Source organism: Chiloscyllium plagiosum, unplaced genomic scaffold, assembly GCF_037043375.1.
Source record: "Chiloscyllium plagiosum isolate Xiang-an unplaced genomic scaffold, Cpla_swu_hap1 HiC_scaffold_24, whole genome shotgun sequence".
Lineage (NCBI taxonomy): Eukaryota > Metazoa > Chordata > Chondrichthyes > Orectolobiformes > Hemiscylliidae > Chiloscyllium > Chiloscyllium plagiosum.
The window spans coordinates 18,111,463-18,128,221 of NW_028270162.1; the positions used below are offsets into that span (position 1 = coordinate 18,111,463).

General features: G+C 40.2%; 1 protein-coding gene across 1 annotated transcript in view; it reads left to right on the plus strand.

The window, feature by feature from the left end:
* The window catches only part of ptpn11a (protein tyrosine phosphatase non-receptor type 11a), a 58,149-nt gene that overhangs the window by 10,736 nt on the left and 30,654 nt on the right, over positions 1-16,759 (plus strand). The window contains exons 3-8 of the mRNA XM_043715532.2: positions 3,740-3,934; positions 7,478-7,670; positions 10,065-10,181; positions 13,262-13,375; positions 15,083-15,179; positions 15,718-15,797. Coding sequence (XP_043571467.2) covers positions 3,740-3,934; positions 7,478-7,670; positions 10,065-10,181; positions 13,262-13,375; positions 15,083-15,179; positions 15,718-15,797 — 796 coding nt within the window. The remainder of the gene's footprint in view (positions 1-3,739; positions 3,935-7,477; positions 7,671-10,064; positions 10,182-13,261; positions 13,376-15,082; positions 15,180-15,717; positions 15,798-16,759) is intronic.

A 16,759-nucleotide genomic window follows, 5' to 3' on the forward strand; every position in this document is an offset into this window, starting at 1 on the left:
TTTGTATTCAATTCCCCCAACAGTAAGCAATTAAATTCTAGATACTTTCTAATTAACCTGATCAGAGATGTTATTATACACATCCGGAGCAAGTGGGATTTGAACCCAGGCTTTGTAGTTAGCAGGTAGGGACACTAGCACTGTACCACAATAGCTCTCTTAACATTTGCATTCTGTCCGCTTTCCTAATTACTTGTTGCACCTGCATACAAAGCTTTTGAAATTTTTGCACTTGGACAGCAAGATCTGTCTACATTTCAGAAGGGAAACATTTAAAAGTTACCTGAGGAGTAACTTTTTTTTTTACTCAGGATGATTTCATATATGGAATGAACAACTAGACAAAGTGGTTGATACAGGTATAGTTACAACATTTAAAACAAATTTGGACCGGCATGTAAATTGGAAAGGTTTAGAGGGATGTGTGTCAAATTTGGGAAAATGGAATTAGTTTAGTCTGGGAAACTTGATTGGCATGGACAAATGAAGGGTCTGTTTCCGTGCTGTATGATTCTGAGCTCTGCAGTGTCTCACCATTGAGGTAATATCCTTTTTTATTCTTTCTGCAGAATTGACTATTTCACATCTTTCCACATTATATTGCATTTGTCAGATATTTATCATACACCTAATCTATTAATCCTTCTGTAGTTTCCTTTTGTCGCCTTCACAATTTACTTTCCTACCTATCTTTGTGTTATCAAAGTTAGCAGCCACGCCTTGGTACCCTTGAAGCAAATATTTCATCCTCATTGTGAAACATTGAGACCCCAAAACTGACTCCTGTGGCATGCCATAACAAAGGCAGAATTGGACCTCAGAATGGAGTGCAGCAAGTTCAGGGGGAGATTGGTTAATGGGTGAATTGGTTACTGGGTGAGGGGAGCAGAGAAAGTAAAGCAGTTAATGTCACATCAGGTCTGGAGATGATACAATGGTATGGATAGAGAATTGGTTAATGGCAGGAAACAGCGAGTGGGGTTAAGGGGTTCATTTTCAAGTTGACAACCTGTAATCACTGGGACTGTCCGCAGGGATCTGTGCTGGGGCCACAACTGTTAACAATATATATTAATGACTTGGAGGAAGGAAGCAAATGTACTATAGCCAAATTTGCCGGCAGCACAAAAATAGGCGGAAAGGCAAGTTGTGAGAGGGACACAAACAGTTTAGAGAGACATTAAGTTAAGGGAGCAATAAGTTGGCAAATGAAGTATGTGAGAAAATGTGAAATTGTTCATTTTGGGAAGGAAGAACAAAACATAATATTGTTTAAACTGCAGAAAACTGCAACACAAAAGGGAGTTTGATGTACTTATGAAATACAGAAAATTAGCAAGTACAGGTAACCAAAGTTTGGAATGTTGGCTCTTAAAGGGATTGAAGTATAAGAGTAGGGAAACTTTACTGCAACTGTATAAGATGCTGGTGAGACCACTGAGTAGTTTTGATCCGTTATTTAAAGAAAGATATTATATACTTGAAGACAGTCCAGAGAAGGATCACTAGGATAGTCCTTCAAATGGAGGAAATGTTTAATGAGCAACGGTTAAGCAGATTAGAACTCTGCTGGAATTTCAAAGAATGAGTTGATTTTGTTGAAGCATATAGGAATTTTAAGTGGCTTGACAGGGTAAATGCTCATGGAGAGTCTAAGACCAGGGAGTCTAGTCTCCAATTGGATTGGTGCCAGTTTAAGACTGAGATGAAGAGGAATTTCTTCTGAGGGTAAAAGGTTTTGGAACTCCTTGCCCCTCCATTGTGAGGGAAGAATCTTTGTGTATATTTAAGGCTGAGCTAGATAGATGCTTGATCAGTGGGAGAAAGGGCAAGAAAGTGGGCATGACGAATATTACTTCAGCCATGAGCTTTTTGAATGTAGGAGCAGAATTCAGGGGCCAAAGTGTTCTGTTCCCATTTCTTATGGTCTTACATCTGCTTCAATCAGATCACCCCTCATCCTTGTAATCTTTAATGATTAAAGGCTTAGCCTGTTTAAGTCAACTATTTCATCCCAGGAATTAGCCTAGCAAATCTCTTTTGAACGACTTCCAATGGCACTTTATCCCTTGAAATGCAAGGATCCAAACTGTACACTACTTTAGGGTGGTACCTCACCGTCACCTGTACAGTGTCACAAGATTTTCCTCTTTGTAAACTCCAGCTCCCTAAGCAGTAATGGCGAAAATTCCATTGATCATCTTAATTATTTTCTACACCTGTGTGCTCATCTTTTATCATTTATACACATGAGCATCCATATGAATGAATGATTTATCGTCACATATATCTAAGAAGATGCCGTGAAAACTGTTCTGTTGCTACAATCTTCCACCATTTTGAGGTAAAAATGAATTAAAAGGAAATACATAGTCCATCTTCATTGGCTAGGGTTCCAACTCTGTTCAAGGGCTTGTGCAAAGTGTCTGTAACGTCCCTGCTCCGAGCCTACCGCAACCAGGAATTCCTGCTCTGTGTCACTGAAGCTGATGCCACACCCAATTCCAAACATCAGCCTACAAAGCCAGGGAGCCACAGTCTAGTCACTGCCGACACTGCTCCAGCCTCCCCGTGTTGTCAGGAAGGTGAAGAAAAGAAAAAGAGAAAAGACAAAAAGGAGAGAGCAACAAAGGGATGCAAATGGGCCTACCATGCTGGTGCCACCATCTTGAATAGTTGGGTCCAGTCTCCCTTCCATGCAGCAGGGCCCACTTTCCCCTGCTTTTGCCACAAGGTCAGAAGGCCAGGCCTGCTCTTACCCCACTAAAGATGCCCAAAAATGCCTTCAGAGAGAAGAAATAAACAGGGAAAAAAAAACAAAGAAGGCAGTCAAATCCCAGCTCAGGAGTTTGCACACAGTGCTGTTATGCCACCACCATCTTGGGTATATCCTCCTATCCTGCATTTTTGAGTCTCTCCATTTAAATAATCATCTTCCTTTTATTCTTCCTACCAAAGTGCATGACCTGATAGTTTCCTATATCAGAAATCTGAAGCACAAAGTGACTTGACCGTCCTTATTCAGGATTCTCTTAAGGTTAACATGCAGATTCAATTGGCAGTTAGGAAGGCAAGTGCGACGTTAGCATTCATTTCAAGAGGGCTGGATTACAAGAGCAGAGAAGTCCAGCTGGGGTGGTATAAGGCTCTGGTCAGACCATATTTGGAATATTAAGCGATTTTTGGATTCTGTATATCAGCAAAGATGAGCTGGCCTTTGAGGGAATCCAGAGGTGGTTTACAAGAATGATCCTGGGGGTGATGACCTTGTCATGAGGATTAGTTGAGGATCCTAGGTTTGTAATCGATGGGGCAAATGGCCTAATTCTGCTCCTATATTTTATGGTCTCTTATTAAAGTTTTTGCCAAATTTTTGCTCACTTAAACCTCTCTATATCCACTGTAGATTCTTCATCACAATGTACCCTCCCACCTGTTTTTGAATCATCAAAAATTTGAATACGTTATAATATTTATTTAGGGAAGCGTTCCAGGGCCCAAAGCCCAGAAAGCTGAAAATATGGATACTGGTCAGGGATTGATTAAAATTGGGGCTGTGCAAGAGAGTGGAATTGCAGGAGTCAAGAAACTTGAAAGATTTAGGGCTAGAGAAGATGTTACAAATCAAAGAACGACAAACCCTAGAACAATTTGAAAACCAGAAAAGGAGAGAAATAAATTTGTTTAACTAAATAAAATGGTTGTGGTATGCATTAATCCATATGTTTTGATACCTCAGGCGAAATGGTGCAGTAACACACATTAAAATTCAGAATACAGGCGATTATTATGATTTGTACGGAGGAGAAAAATTTGCTACGCTGGCTGAGCTGGTGCAGTACTACATGGAGCACCATGGACAACTCAAGGAAAAGAATGGCGATGTCATTGAACTAAAATACCCATTGAACTGTGCTGATCCTACCTCTGAGAGGTAAGCCGAGCCTTGTGCTGAACCGTGCATGAGAGGGTTCCTGTTGACAATTACTGAGCATTATACTGTGATTTATGAAGCTTGGAGTTTAGAACAAGATGTGTTTTAGGCAAGAATACTTATATGGATCCTTCTGTCACTTGTGACAAAATAAGCAATTTCCCTTTCATATTTTGTATTCGGCTTCTGTCATAAGGGAGTGAATTATGCTTTGTCAGTAACTGTTTTAAGCCAAAAATAGTGCTTCCACGAAGTGGACAGTTATTTCCGGAGGAGATATTTTTATGCTGTTTCTTTGTTACTTTTACTTTCATCCATTAGAATGATTCCAAGGGGAAACAATATATTCTGTTTAGGGTACAATTATTATATTGTATCTAGATGTAGCAAACAATGCTATTACTTCATCTTTTTAATTCCTCTGTTGAAAATACAATGATATAGTAGTAATGCTCTTGAATTATTAATCCAGAAAATTTGGATTTCACCATAGTAATTTAAGAATGTAAATTTGATTTATTTAAACCTGGATTGAAAGGTTGGTATTTGTAAAATGACATGAAACAGTTTGGTTGTCATTAAAAACATCAGGTTGTCTATTAACCTTTTTTTTAAGAAAAAGAAACCTGACTTTGCCTAATGGTAGTGCTTGCTTGGTTTTGGTTTATGTGTCAATGACTTGAACATGACTGTCCTCTTAATGGACTGGTTTGCTAGTGAGCCAATAATTTGTACACCTGCAACCAGAAGTGGGTGCTAAATGCAGCTCACAGATAAATGAAAAATAAAATATTGCTGCACTAAATACACAAGCTGGCACTATCGTTCATTTGGGATCAGGCAGTATATCTGCGCAGGCACCAGGATAGAATCCCAAATGTAAGAATATGGAGTATGAGGTGATTAGGATTGTGACACATCCCTGGAAAGGAGTCTGTACTCTCAACAGCATGGATGTGGTGTCTGCCAAAATCAGGGATGTGCAGTGTGGGAATTGTACAGCATACTAGTCCACAGAGTTCGCTGGAAGTTTGGCTAAACATATAACGCTGTCTGTTTTTTCAAAGCAAAGGATAATGCTTACACATTTTCTTCCCCACCCAGGGTTAAGCTCAATAATGAGTGTGAGAGGAAGTGTTGCCTTTCCATCTTGTCTACCAAGTTTCAGCATCAAGCACTCCTGGTTTAAGCGTAATACAACTAATGGCAAATAAAGTGCACTGCACAGTATTTCCCCTTAAGCTATCAACTGCCAGAAATAAGCTCTGCTCTTAAATGTGTCAGTCCTAATTTTCACACCAGCTATCTTTAACACCATGTAAGAGTCATTCTTTCATGGCAACTTTTGTATTTTGAGTCGTGCTGTGTTGAAACTATCCCAGATGTAATTATTGTGTGTTGAGGCTAGCACATTGAGGAAACTTTCAACCTTTCATTCTCAGCTTGGTTCATATACGGATCTGAGATATGAGAAGGGAAGAGAAGATTAAAGCGTGTGTTTATATCATTTATTTCAGAAACTCCTTTCAGAGCCAACAAAGTGCTTTTGAACTTTGGCCTTTTCTGTGCTTTCCTGCATTAAAACAGGCCAATTGTGCTCAATGTATTCCCTTGAGCTACAGTCAAATAACTCCCCCGATAACTTGTTGTTCGTGGCATGGCTAGCACACTGAGAACTCGCTTGTTCCTCTCCAAATACTGTTATGGATTTCTTAAGCTCAGCAAGAATGTGCAGTGTTTCAGTATAAAATTTCTGTATTGGGCACATTTCTTCTTTATATCAGTGACCTATATTTGAAAAATTTGGCAGTGTAGTAAATAGCAAACGTGAACCAGACTCAAGGAAGATAAACACTTTTTTTTAATTATCCTGTATTTTTGATTGTGGACTGAAATGGGAGAAGGTCTTTTTAAAACCAAAGATTGTGCAGGGAATGCTGCATCTTTAAAGCGAACTGAAATACTGTTCACACTTGTTTTTCAACCCATGGAGAAGTCCAAAGATGGTGATAGAGGATTATTGTTTATACTGGAGGCCCATGACCATGGTGTGCTGCGAGGATTGGTTCTGGGTCTATCTTGTTCATCTCTTATATCAAAGATTTGGATGAGAATATAGGAGGTATAGTTTGTGGATGACACCAAAATGTATGGCATCATGGACTGTGAAGAAGATTATCCAAGAGAACAATGAAACTTTGATCAGATGTGCCAAATGGCTGAGAAGTGGCAGATGGAATTTAATTTAGTTAAATGTGAAGATTTGCATTTTGGTAAGGCAAACCAGGGCACAACTTGCACAGTTAATGCTAAGGTCCTGGGGAGTGTTGCTGAACAAAGCGTGCTGGTTTATAGTTCCTTGAAGTGGTGTCGCAGGTAGGCTGAGTTGTTAAGAAAGCATTGAGTATAGGAGTGGGGATGTCATGTAACGCCTAGACAAGACATTGGTGAGGCCGCTTTTAGAATACTGTGTTCGATTCTGGTTTCCTGCTATTCGAAGGATGTTAAATGAGGAAGGATACAATGAAGAATTAAAAGAATGTTACTGGGACTGGAGGATTTGAATAATAGGGAGAAGCTGGTTAGACTGGGACTTATTTCCTTGGAGCGTCAGAGGCTGAGGGGTGACCTTATACAGGATTATAAAATCATGAGGGGCATCAATCAGGTGAGTAGCCAAGCCTTATCCCCAAAGGGAGGAGAGTCCAAAACTAAAAGATGCCGGTTTAAGGTGAGAGGTTATAATTTTGAAATAAATAGCAAGAGAGATAGAGGGGGAAATGAGAAATTTCTTCACAGTTAAGATCTGGAGAAATTTCCTGCAGTATAGCAAAGTCAAATATTTGAAGTTTCAATGAGTTACATGTACTTGAAACAATTTGCAGGACTGACGCTAGAGCATAAACTTACTTGAACAGTACTGACAAGATGGGCCAAATAGTGGCCATAGTACATGATAAGATTCTACAACAGAATGTGCAGGCAGTGCAATACAGAAAGACAAGCTCAAGTGATGTTCCTGGTTCTCTGTTTGGGTCGAATTCTTGACTCAGCTGAAAGTGGTACTACTGAGCCACGGTTGACTGAGGGGTAGCAATTTTGTGCTGTTCCCTTCTGGCCATGCCTCTTGTTGTTTAAATCCTCTCTTCTCATTCCCCACTATCCTCATTGGGTGAGAGCTGATTCATTTTTCTTTCCCATGTTGTGTTCTAACTAACTTAGGTGTGTCTGGGCAAACCTTTTCCCTTAGTAATTTGTTAATACTTCATGGTGACTAGTCAGAAATATGAATGCCGATGCAAGGAATTGTCATCTTAATACACCTGAGTACTACAGAATGCCCTTTTATGAAAAAGGTTAATTGGAAAGATTTAATTTCCAAAATTAAGTTCCAGTATGAATATTTTGAGCTTGGAGGAATTGCTTCTTGAACTTTCTTTGATACCTACTTGGAGCTATTGCTGAGACTTGAATTTGTCACATTTATTTGTTGCGTAAACTGGTGTTGCTCTAGGTGGCTTAACTCTCTCCTTTTTGTGCAAGGTGGTTCCATGGACACCTCTCGGGAAAAGAGGCGGAGAAGCTGCTGACAGAGAAAGGAAAACCAGGAAGTTTCCTTGTGCGAGAGAGCCAAAGCCATCCAGGAGATTTTGTTCTGTCCGTGAGGACTGGTGATGATAAAGGAGAGAGCAGTGAGGGGAAGCCAAAAGTCACTCATGTAATGATCCGATGCCAGGTTAGTGACATTACTTCATACAATAATGTTACTTAAAATAGTAACCTGTTCATCCATCATGGGAAGTCTTTTAAATTCAATGGGCTTTTGAACAATTGCACTGTTTGCTCATGATCATTAATGTTATTTGAGGCTGACAGGTGCTGACAAAGGTAGCAGTAATCTCTTAGTCAAAAGGTGCACTTTGAGACTGCCAATACTGAGAGAGTGAACTATAAGTTTAGTATCTAATACATACTCAAATCATATTTGACATGTAATTTCATTTTAGGATAACGGATAAGAGTAATGAAACTTCAGAGAGCAGATCTGCATTGTCTGATAGAATTTCTGAAGCACCCAACCATAAACCTTTGTCAGTACTTGTAGAGTTCTACTTGTTAAATTGCTTGGCTTTAATTGTATAATAAGATTGGGGGAGGAAGTAACCACTAGGATTCCTAACGAGACTTGAATAGTACATATTTTTCCTCATGAAGTCAGGATACCTCATGAGATCTGAGGCATGTGCACAACGTCAAATGTGAGATTGTACACCTGAATATAATGTAACTACATATAGCTAACATATCTGTTAATCATAGTGATTTCAGATTATGTTTATATATACATATCAAGAGTTAAACCGGGCATAATTTTAAAGTTGCAAAGTTCAAAATGCAGAAATATGATAAAAGGAAGGATAGAGCTACAGCTTTTGGGGGGGGAACGTACCTTTGAAATGGGCAGACAGATGGGAAATGAAAATTAAGACAACTTGGAAGTTACTAATTTTGTAATGAAATGACAGACTTTGAACTGAACAGTACAATTTTTAAAGGGAGTGCGGGGTGGGGCGCGAGGAGAGAGAGAAAAACATATAAGGTGTTGAGGAGGGGAAAGCAAAGAAATTAGGACAAATGAAGTAGCCACATTGACGAAGTGCCCAGGCACGATGGATCAAATGCCTGCTTGTGTTGTCTAATTCTGTGACTCAGTGCTACAAGGTATAATGAGTTTGTAACATACTTGAGAATCTAACAGCACTTTTTAATATTCTTTTCTCAAGAGCAGATCCAGCAGACATTGTAGGTCAAAAACAATTTCAAAAAGGAGAAAGCTAGCCATTGCTGTGGAGGATCATATTTAAAAGTACCTCAGTTTTGCTACCGTTGCCTGAATTTCCTCAAGGGCTAGAAAGGGAAAGAAAATTGAAACGACAAAGTAAATTAGCAGCTAAAGACCTCTTCTGTGTCCTACATTTTACCTTTGGAGATTCAGGTTTTCTTTTAATTGTTAGAATATTTTTAAGTTGGAGGTACCCAACAGTTGTCTTATTGAGTTCAGTGGATTTTGTCTTCATTACCCTTGCTCTCAAAAGCACGCATCAATGCTTGCTGTACTTCACCCAACAACGTACATTCTCTCGAAGTTGATGGTCATAGACAAATGGTACCTATGTAATTATGTAGGTTAGCTGAATCAGTATAGTTACAAGGGACTATCAATGTTACAGAATCCAGGATACAGCTGTTTATCACATTTGATAAACTCAGGAATAAATTCCAGATGAAAAGTGACACTCTGCATCAGTGAGTGAAAGACGGATCTGAATCTTGCTCATTAGCGTTGTCCTTTTCAGGCTGACTGAGGCCTAGTATTATCCAGATGCTGTATGGTGTATTCATAAAATGAGTTGATATTTGTGCTTGGATTATTGCCAGCACAGCAGGCAAGCAAATTTGCTAATTTAACTTGCAGAATTTATTGTTTATCTATGCAACAGTGCTTTCCTTAAGTATATGATCTGAATGATGAAGTGGGTTTTGTATGAGATGCATCAACCCCCCCCACCACCGTCCCGCCCCAGATGTATTGTCTGAAGTAAAATAACTGTTCTGCTGGTACCTGTTGTAATACACTGAACTCTCTGCTCCCTACCCCATTCCAAGGCAAACTCCATGCTATTAAATTCCAGGCATTTGGCATAATTTAAAATACACACTTGTGAATCAACTCATGAAAACAATATCCCAATTTAATGCAAAAAATCTCCAAAACATCATATCTCTTCTACTTTGATATCTGGATGTCTGGAAATACTGACTGTAGGATTAAAATTCACCCAAGAGCAAAGCTTGAAGTGAAATGTGTTCTATAAGTATGCTTTAGTTTTAAAGATAAAGAGAACAAACAGTCTTGTGTTTTCTGATCAAAGAAATCACCTTCAAATGAAAGGGGTCTGGGAACTAGGAATGTCATTTGAGTTTATTGTACTTTTACCAGGCTGAATCTTAACCCATGCGTGTTCTAAGTGATTAGACTGTTTTTGTGTGCAGTTCAGTACTGGTCTTAAACCCTATCCAGGCAGGTTGATTAAATGAAGCTCAAGATGTTTATTCTCTCCCCGTTCAGGATGGGAAATACGATGTTGGTGGAGGGGAGAAGTTTGACTCCTTGACAGACCTGGTGGAACACTACAAAAAGAACCCTATGGTGGAAACCCTGGGCACTGTCTTGCAGCTCAAGCAGGTGAGGTATTCTGAGCTGCTGTGATTTGAAAGGAAAGCAATATCGCATGAGAAACATTCAGTTTAGGAGCCTGCATTGTTTTTTGCTTAATGTGTACAGTAAGAGGTTCTGCTCAGTATTGCATTGCTCTAGTGTTGGCACTAGAGGGCACAATTGGCTGTTATAAGCTTGCTTCAACATTAAAGACTGATCAGGGTTTACACTGTCGCTTGCATCAACAATGAAGTCTGTGAGGTCCTGCCTGAGCTTAATTCTTCTTTCCTGCTCTTTTAATTTTTGTGAAGGGTTAAGCACATAAAAAGAGGCAATATTTTTGCTTTCCCAGTGGAATATTGAGAAACTTACAGTGGACACTGAACATTGTTGCATTATAGTTGTTAGTGGGTATCATTGGCAAAGCTGTATAAGAGAACTGCTGTCTGAGGAATAGGGGAGATGACTATTTTAACAATAATGTCACTGGGCACCAGGTACTCATGTTCACACTGTTGGAATGTGGGCTAAAAAATTCAATCATTTTGAAATTGAAAACTAGTCTGAATAATAATGACGATTAAACTATTGTCATTAAAGCCCATCTAGTTTACTCTGGCCTGCATGTAACTGTCAACCAACAGCAATGTAGTTGACTCTTAACTGCCCTCTGAACTGGCCTAACATACAACTCAGTTGTACTGAACCTAAGCCAAAATAGTCTCACCAGATAGATGCTGATGTCTTTGAACCACTGCAGTCCAAGTATTCCTTATCTACTTGTTCAGAGATGTTATATTACATATCTCCGGCGTATGTGAGGTTTGAACCCAGGCCACCTGGCTCAGAGGTAGTGACACTGCCACTCTATCACAAGAACCCTCTTAAAATAAAGTTTGTTTTTAAAATATGTGGACAAAGACAGCAACTTTCCCAAGGAACTTAGGTCCAGAAATGGAGAGACTATCACTGCACAACAAGAGAGGGCACCATCACCACCTTTATTTTTAAAAGGACTGCAGATGCTGCTACATTGATGATTGCATTGGCGCCACCTCGTGCTCCTACGAGGAGGCTGAGCAACTCATCAACTTCACCAACACATTCCACCCCGACCTTAAATTCACCTGGACCATCTCTGACACCTCCCTCCCCTTCCTGGACCCCTCCATCTCCATTAATGACGACCGACTTGACAGTGACATTTTTTACAAACCCACTGATTCCCACAGCTACCTGGATTACAGCTCTTCCCACCCTACCTCCTGCAAAAACGCCATCCCATATTCCCAATTCCTCCGCCTCCGCCAGGGGGACCAGTTCCACCACAGAACACACCAGATGGCCTCCTTCTGTAGAAACTGCAATTTCCCTTCCGATGTGGTTGAAGATGCCCTCCAACGCATCTTGTCCACATCCCGCACCTCTGCCCTGAAACCCCACCCCTCCTCCTGTAACAAGGACAGAACCCACCTGGTGTTCACCTTCCACCCTACCAACCTTCGCATAAACCAAATCATCCACTGACACTTCCGCCACCTCCAAACAGACCCCAACGCCAGAGATATCTTTCCGCAAAGACCGTTCCCTCCGTGACTACCTGGTCAGGTCCACGCCCCCGAAAAACCCACAATTCTCTCCTGGCACCCTCCCCTGCCACTGCAGGAATTGCAAAACCCGCGCCCACACCACCTCCCTCACCTCCATCCAAGGCCCTAAAGGAGCCTTCCACATCCATCTAAGTTTCACCTACACATCCACCAATATCATTACTTGTACCTGTTGCTCCCGATGCAGTCTCCTCTACATTGGGGAAACTGGACGCCTCCTTGCAGAGCTTTTTAGGGAACATCTCCAGGACACCCACACCAATCAACCCCACCGCCCTGTGGCCCAACATTTCAACTCCCCCTCCCACTCTGCCAAGGACATGTAGGTCCTGGGCCGCCTCCACCTCCGCTCCCTCACCACCCAACGCCTGGAGGAAGAACGCCTCATCTTCCACCTCGGAACACTTCAACCCCTGCCTCTATTCCTGATGAAAGGCTTTTGCCCGAAATGTCGGTTTTCCTGTTCCTCGGATGCTGCCTGACCTGCTGTGCTTTTCCAGCACCACTCTTATCTAATTTTTTTTAAATCAACCTGTTCGGAGATATTGCACCACACCTCTGGAGCAGGTGGGACTTGAATACAGGCGTCCAGATCCAGGGGTAGGGACGCTTCCACTGTGCCGCAAGACTCCCTCCCCCATCAGCATCTGTTTTTATATTATTGACCTATTTTCGAGCCATGCTATTGCACACCAAAGGGCATCTAGGGATGGCCAACATCCGTTGGCTTTCCCTGCAGTAACTGCAGCTCATGAGAGAATGAAAGGAAGCTTGTGGGAGGAGGAAACAAAACTGAGTATAGCAAGGGTATTGCAACAAGATGAATTCCTAGTTGATAATTACATTTGCCAACTCTAGACACGTCATGCTCATCAAAAAAGTAATTAGTCTTTTGTTACTGTTTTTCTCATTACGATCAATGTTGAAATGAATGGATGTGTTTCACAACGCCGATGATTTCCAATTAAAGATTAGATTTAGTGTAATGAGTAGACTGCTTCAGGGGGGGTTTATGCAGATTGATTCCTAATAAGCTAATATGTGTCTTCTGTATGATTTGAATAGAGCTCTGCTTGCAAGACCAGTATAGAGTTTATTAATGTCATTTTACTTGAAATGCAAAGTGAAGTGCTTTGCCCAAACAATGCATTAAAATATCTTTTTACCTTTAAATTGTAGCTGGAGACAAGTCCAGTATTTAGTCTTGCAGAGAGAGGAATTTGCATTGCAGTACATTATGAAAAGACACGGAAAAGAATGTGCTAGTACGGCAGTGACTGGATTATGCATTTTGGAAATAACTATTTTCCTGGATCCATCCTGCCCCCTACCCTATATGCCTAAGAAGCCAGTGAGTTTCTACTAATGTAACATTGTCTCTGTCATATACAGACCAGCTCATAGAAAATAAGAAGAAATATCAGGAAGCTGTAGAATGGAAGAGGTGGGACCAGTCTGCTCGCAAATGTGTTTTAATCTGTCTGTTTGCCCCTGTAGCCATTAAACACAACACGAATTAATGCAGCTGAGATCGAGAGCAGAGTGAGGGAACTGAGCAAACCGGCTGAGATGATGGACAAGGTGAAGCAGGGCTTCTGGGAAGAGTTTGAGGTAATTCCTTCTCACTTTTGCGTGGTTTAAAATACATTGGACAAGAACTAGTGATGCCTGTGTCTAGGTTTCACTCCAGCTGATGAAATGTGACCCCCTTCTCTGAATTAAAGTTGTGATATTTCACTTCCTTAAATATGAATTTTAGTGAATGTTAGAACTGCTGTCAAAGGTCAATGTGTTAGATATTTATGTTTATCTGTAATTTTATTTTTCTTTAAATTCTTAAAACTCTCTATGTCTTCAGAAGCTGTAAAGAGTACTGGGAGATTAAAAGGGCAAGAATATTAATTACAAATTGCAATTCGTGACTCTTGTTAATTCAGCGTCCTTGTCTGGTCAGGATCAGTAAATCCTCCAAGTCAACGCTGATACTTTGTGTCTCAATGAAAAGACTATTAGAAAGGGGAGGAAAAAAGCATGTTAATAATTCTTTCTAACCAGTCATAGTCATAGAGATGTACAGCATGGAAACAGACCCTTCTGTCCAACCTGTCCACGCCGATCAGATATCCCAACCCAATCTAGTCCCACCTGCCAGGACCTGGCCCATATCCCTCCAAACCCTTCCTATTCATATACCCATCCAAATGCCTTTTAAATGTTGCAATTGTACTAGCCTCCACCACATCCTCTGGCAGCTCATTCCATACATGCGCCACCCTCTGTGTGAAAAAGTTGCCCCTTAGGTCTCTTTCATATCTTTCCCCCCTCACCATAAACCTATGCTTTCTAGGAAATCTCACAGGTGAATAGGTGTCAAGTAAAATTAAATATTTTTCAATGTACAATTATTTTTTAATTATTCACTGCCAAACACATTTGTTTTATTCCAGCTCCTACTTTATTGTGGTGCAGAATTTTGAATATGTAATTCCTAGAAATTTGAAAACTGAGCAGAATAAAATCTGAAAAAAATAAAAAACACAGGAATTACTGTACTTGGTGGGACCTGTAAGCAGAAATAAAAGATGAATATTTTGAGTGCACAATCATGATTCTGAATAAGGACATTTCTCTGTGTATTGACTTGTGCTGGCCAGATTTTGTTTCCATTATTTTCTTTCTTTAATGCACTGGGTCGTGCTGCATGCACTTGGGTCCTGCTGTGTGTGCATTTTTCTAAAGGTCAATTTTTTTCTAATGTGTGTTTTGGATGACATTACAGAGAACACAGATGTTTTGAGTTCAAGATCATCAATGTTCTGAGCATTCTGTCAGTTCAACAATCCCTTGAGTGACTTGTGAATGACAGCCAGCTGTTATCCTCTGTCAAACTATCTACATTCCTGCCAATCCATTTCCCTGAGTCTGGCAGTACTGCAGCCAATCTGCCATAGTTGATGATTTTACTGAAATGAACTCTTGGGCTCAATTTCTAAAGTCCTATAATTTTAAAACCTAGTAATTTTTATCACCTGATCTTTATTTTTTTCTCTCTCCACTCTATATTTCTGGATTTGTTCCATTAACGTTAGATGCCATGCTCTGCATGCCCCAAATGAACATTTCTACACAGTCCAGTTTGTACAGGGAATCGCAATGATTTAGCATTCTAAAAGATGCAGGGTTCCTTTAATAGTGAACAAAAATGTAGCTGCATGTTTTTAGTGCCTGTTCGTGGAAGGGTGTTATGATCAATTGTGGTTTGGTTATCATAAATTATTTAAATTTTTGGTTGTTCGACCTGAATCTATTCTGTTCCAGACACTACAACAACAAGAGTGTAAACTTCTCTACAGTCGAAAGGAAGGACAGCGAGCAGAAAATAAAAACAAGAATCGCTACAAGAACATTCTGCCCTGTAAGTATTGACTGACCTAATCCATTATGTAGTTTTATTTCCTCCTCCTACTATTTGTGCTAGTTGCATTAGTGACATATCTTGTGACTGCTAACTTTGTCCACCATTGTGTAATTGCCAGTCTAAGCCAGTTAGCTTTCTGGTGTAGACAGCCTTTCTACCAAGCCTGTCTTGTTAGTTATCTTCGCAGACAATGGTTCACATAGTAATCCTTTGAAGGCTGAATGACTAATTTGTGACACAGTGACACCAACAGCGTGTGTTCAATTTCTGCACTGGCTGAGGGTTACCATGAAGGACACTCCTCCTCAGCCTCTCCCCTTGCCTGAGGTATAGTGACCCTTGGGTTAAGCCACCACTAGTCGGTGTCTCTGTTTTGGGAGAGCAGCCCTATAGTCTAAGACTATGGTAACTGACCTTTTTAGTCTTTGAAGCTACAGTTGAGAGAGGGAAAATGATTCAATTTTAATTCTCTCTAAGTTGCCTAACAAATTTTTATGCCATTCCTCATTAAATATCAATAATTTCTTCCTTTTAGTTGATCACACTCGAGTAGTCCTACACGATGGAGATGTGACTGAATCTGGTTCCGATTACATCAATGCCAATTTCATAATGGTAAGTATTTAATCAGCATATAGCTTGACTTAGAATTTACATCAAACATTTAATGTTTTTAAAAATGTAGAAGTTGGATGACACCTCAGTTGGATTGAGGGGGAATAACTTTTCCCATCAGTGTTTACAAATGGTAGATGGTAACATACGAGAGGGACTGTTGGAATTGTTGTTGTTGTAGTAGTAGTTCACTGGATAAAGATTTTTTTTTAAAATGCCGAAGTCAGCAAATACATCATTTGGTCTTGAACTTGAGCACCTTAGATCAAATAAAAACAGACTCTGCCATTTTTTAATCCTCCTTAAAGATGCAAATAATGCTGGAGAATAATCAATGTAATGGCTCTTTTCATTATGGAGAGTAGGATAGGTTGCATAATATAGATTAGTTAATTTGTCACTAGTTACGGCAGTCTCTTAGAATGCATTCATTTGGATCAAATTAGTGAATCTTTAAGGATAATTAGAATTGAGCTGCAGACATGGTATTGTTAACAGGTAATCACGTTTAACTGATCTGGAAAAATTCGAGTGCAGTGGTTGAGATATATTTGTATTTTCAAAAGGCATTCAATGTAATCTTTTCATTATTTTTTCACAGAACATTTATTACCCATATCCATTTGCCCTGGAGAAAGAAGTAGTGAGCTTGTGGTGTATTTCTCCAGACTGCTGTTAGGTAGAGAAATTCAGGCTTTTGACCTAAAGATGAAAGAATGGCAAAAGATTATCGAGTCAGAATCGTATTGACCTTAGACGATCTTGAAGGTGGTGATGTTGCTATGCACCTTGTCTTGATAGGAGGTAGAGGTCTCAGGTTTGACAGGTGCTGCTGAAGAAGCCTTGGTGAGTTTTTCAATGCATTTTGTTGATGGTGTACACGATAGTAACAGTGCCAAGTGGGGCTGGGGGTAAATGTTTGAGGCGATGGATATGAAGCAAGGATAAAACTTGCCAAAACC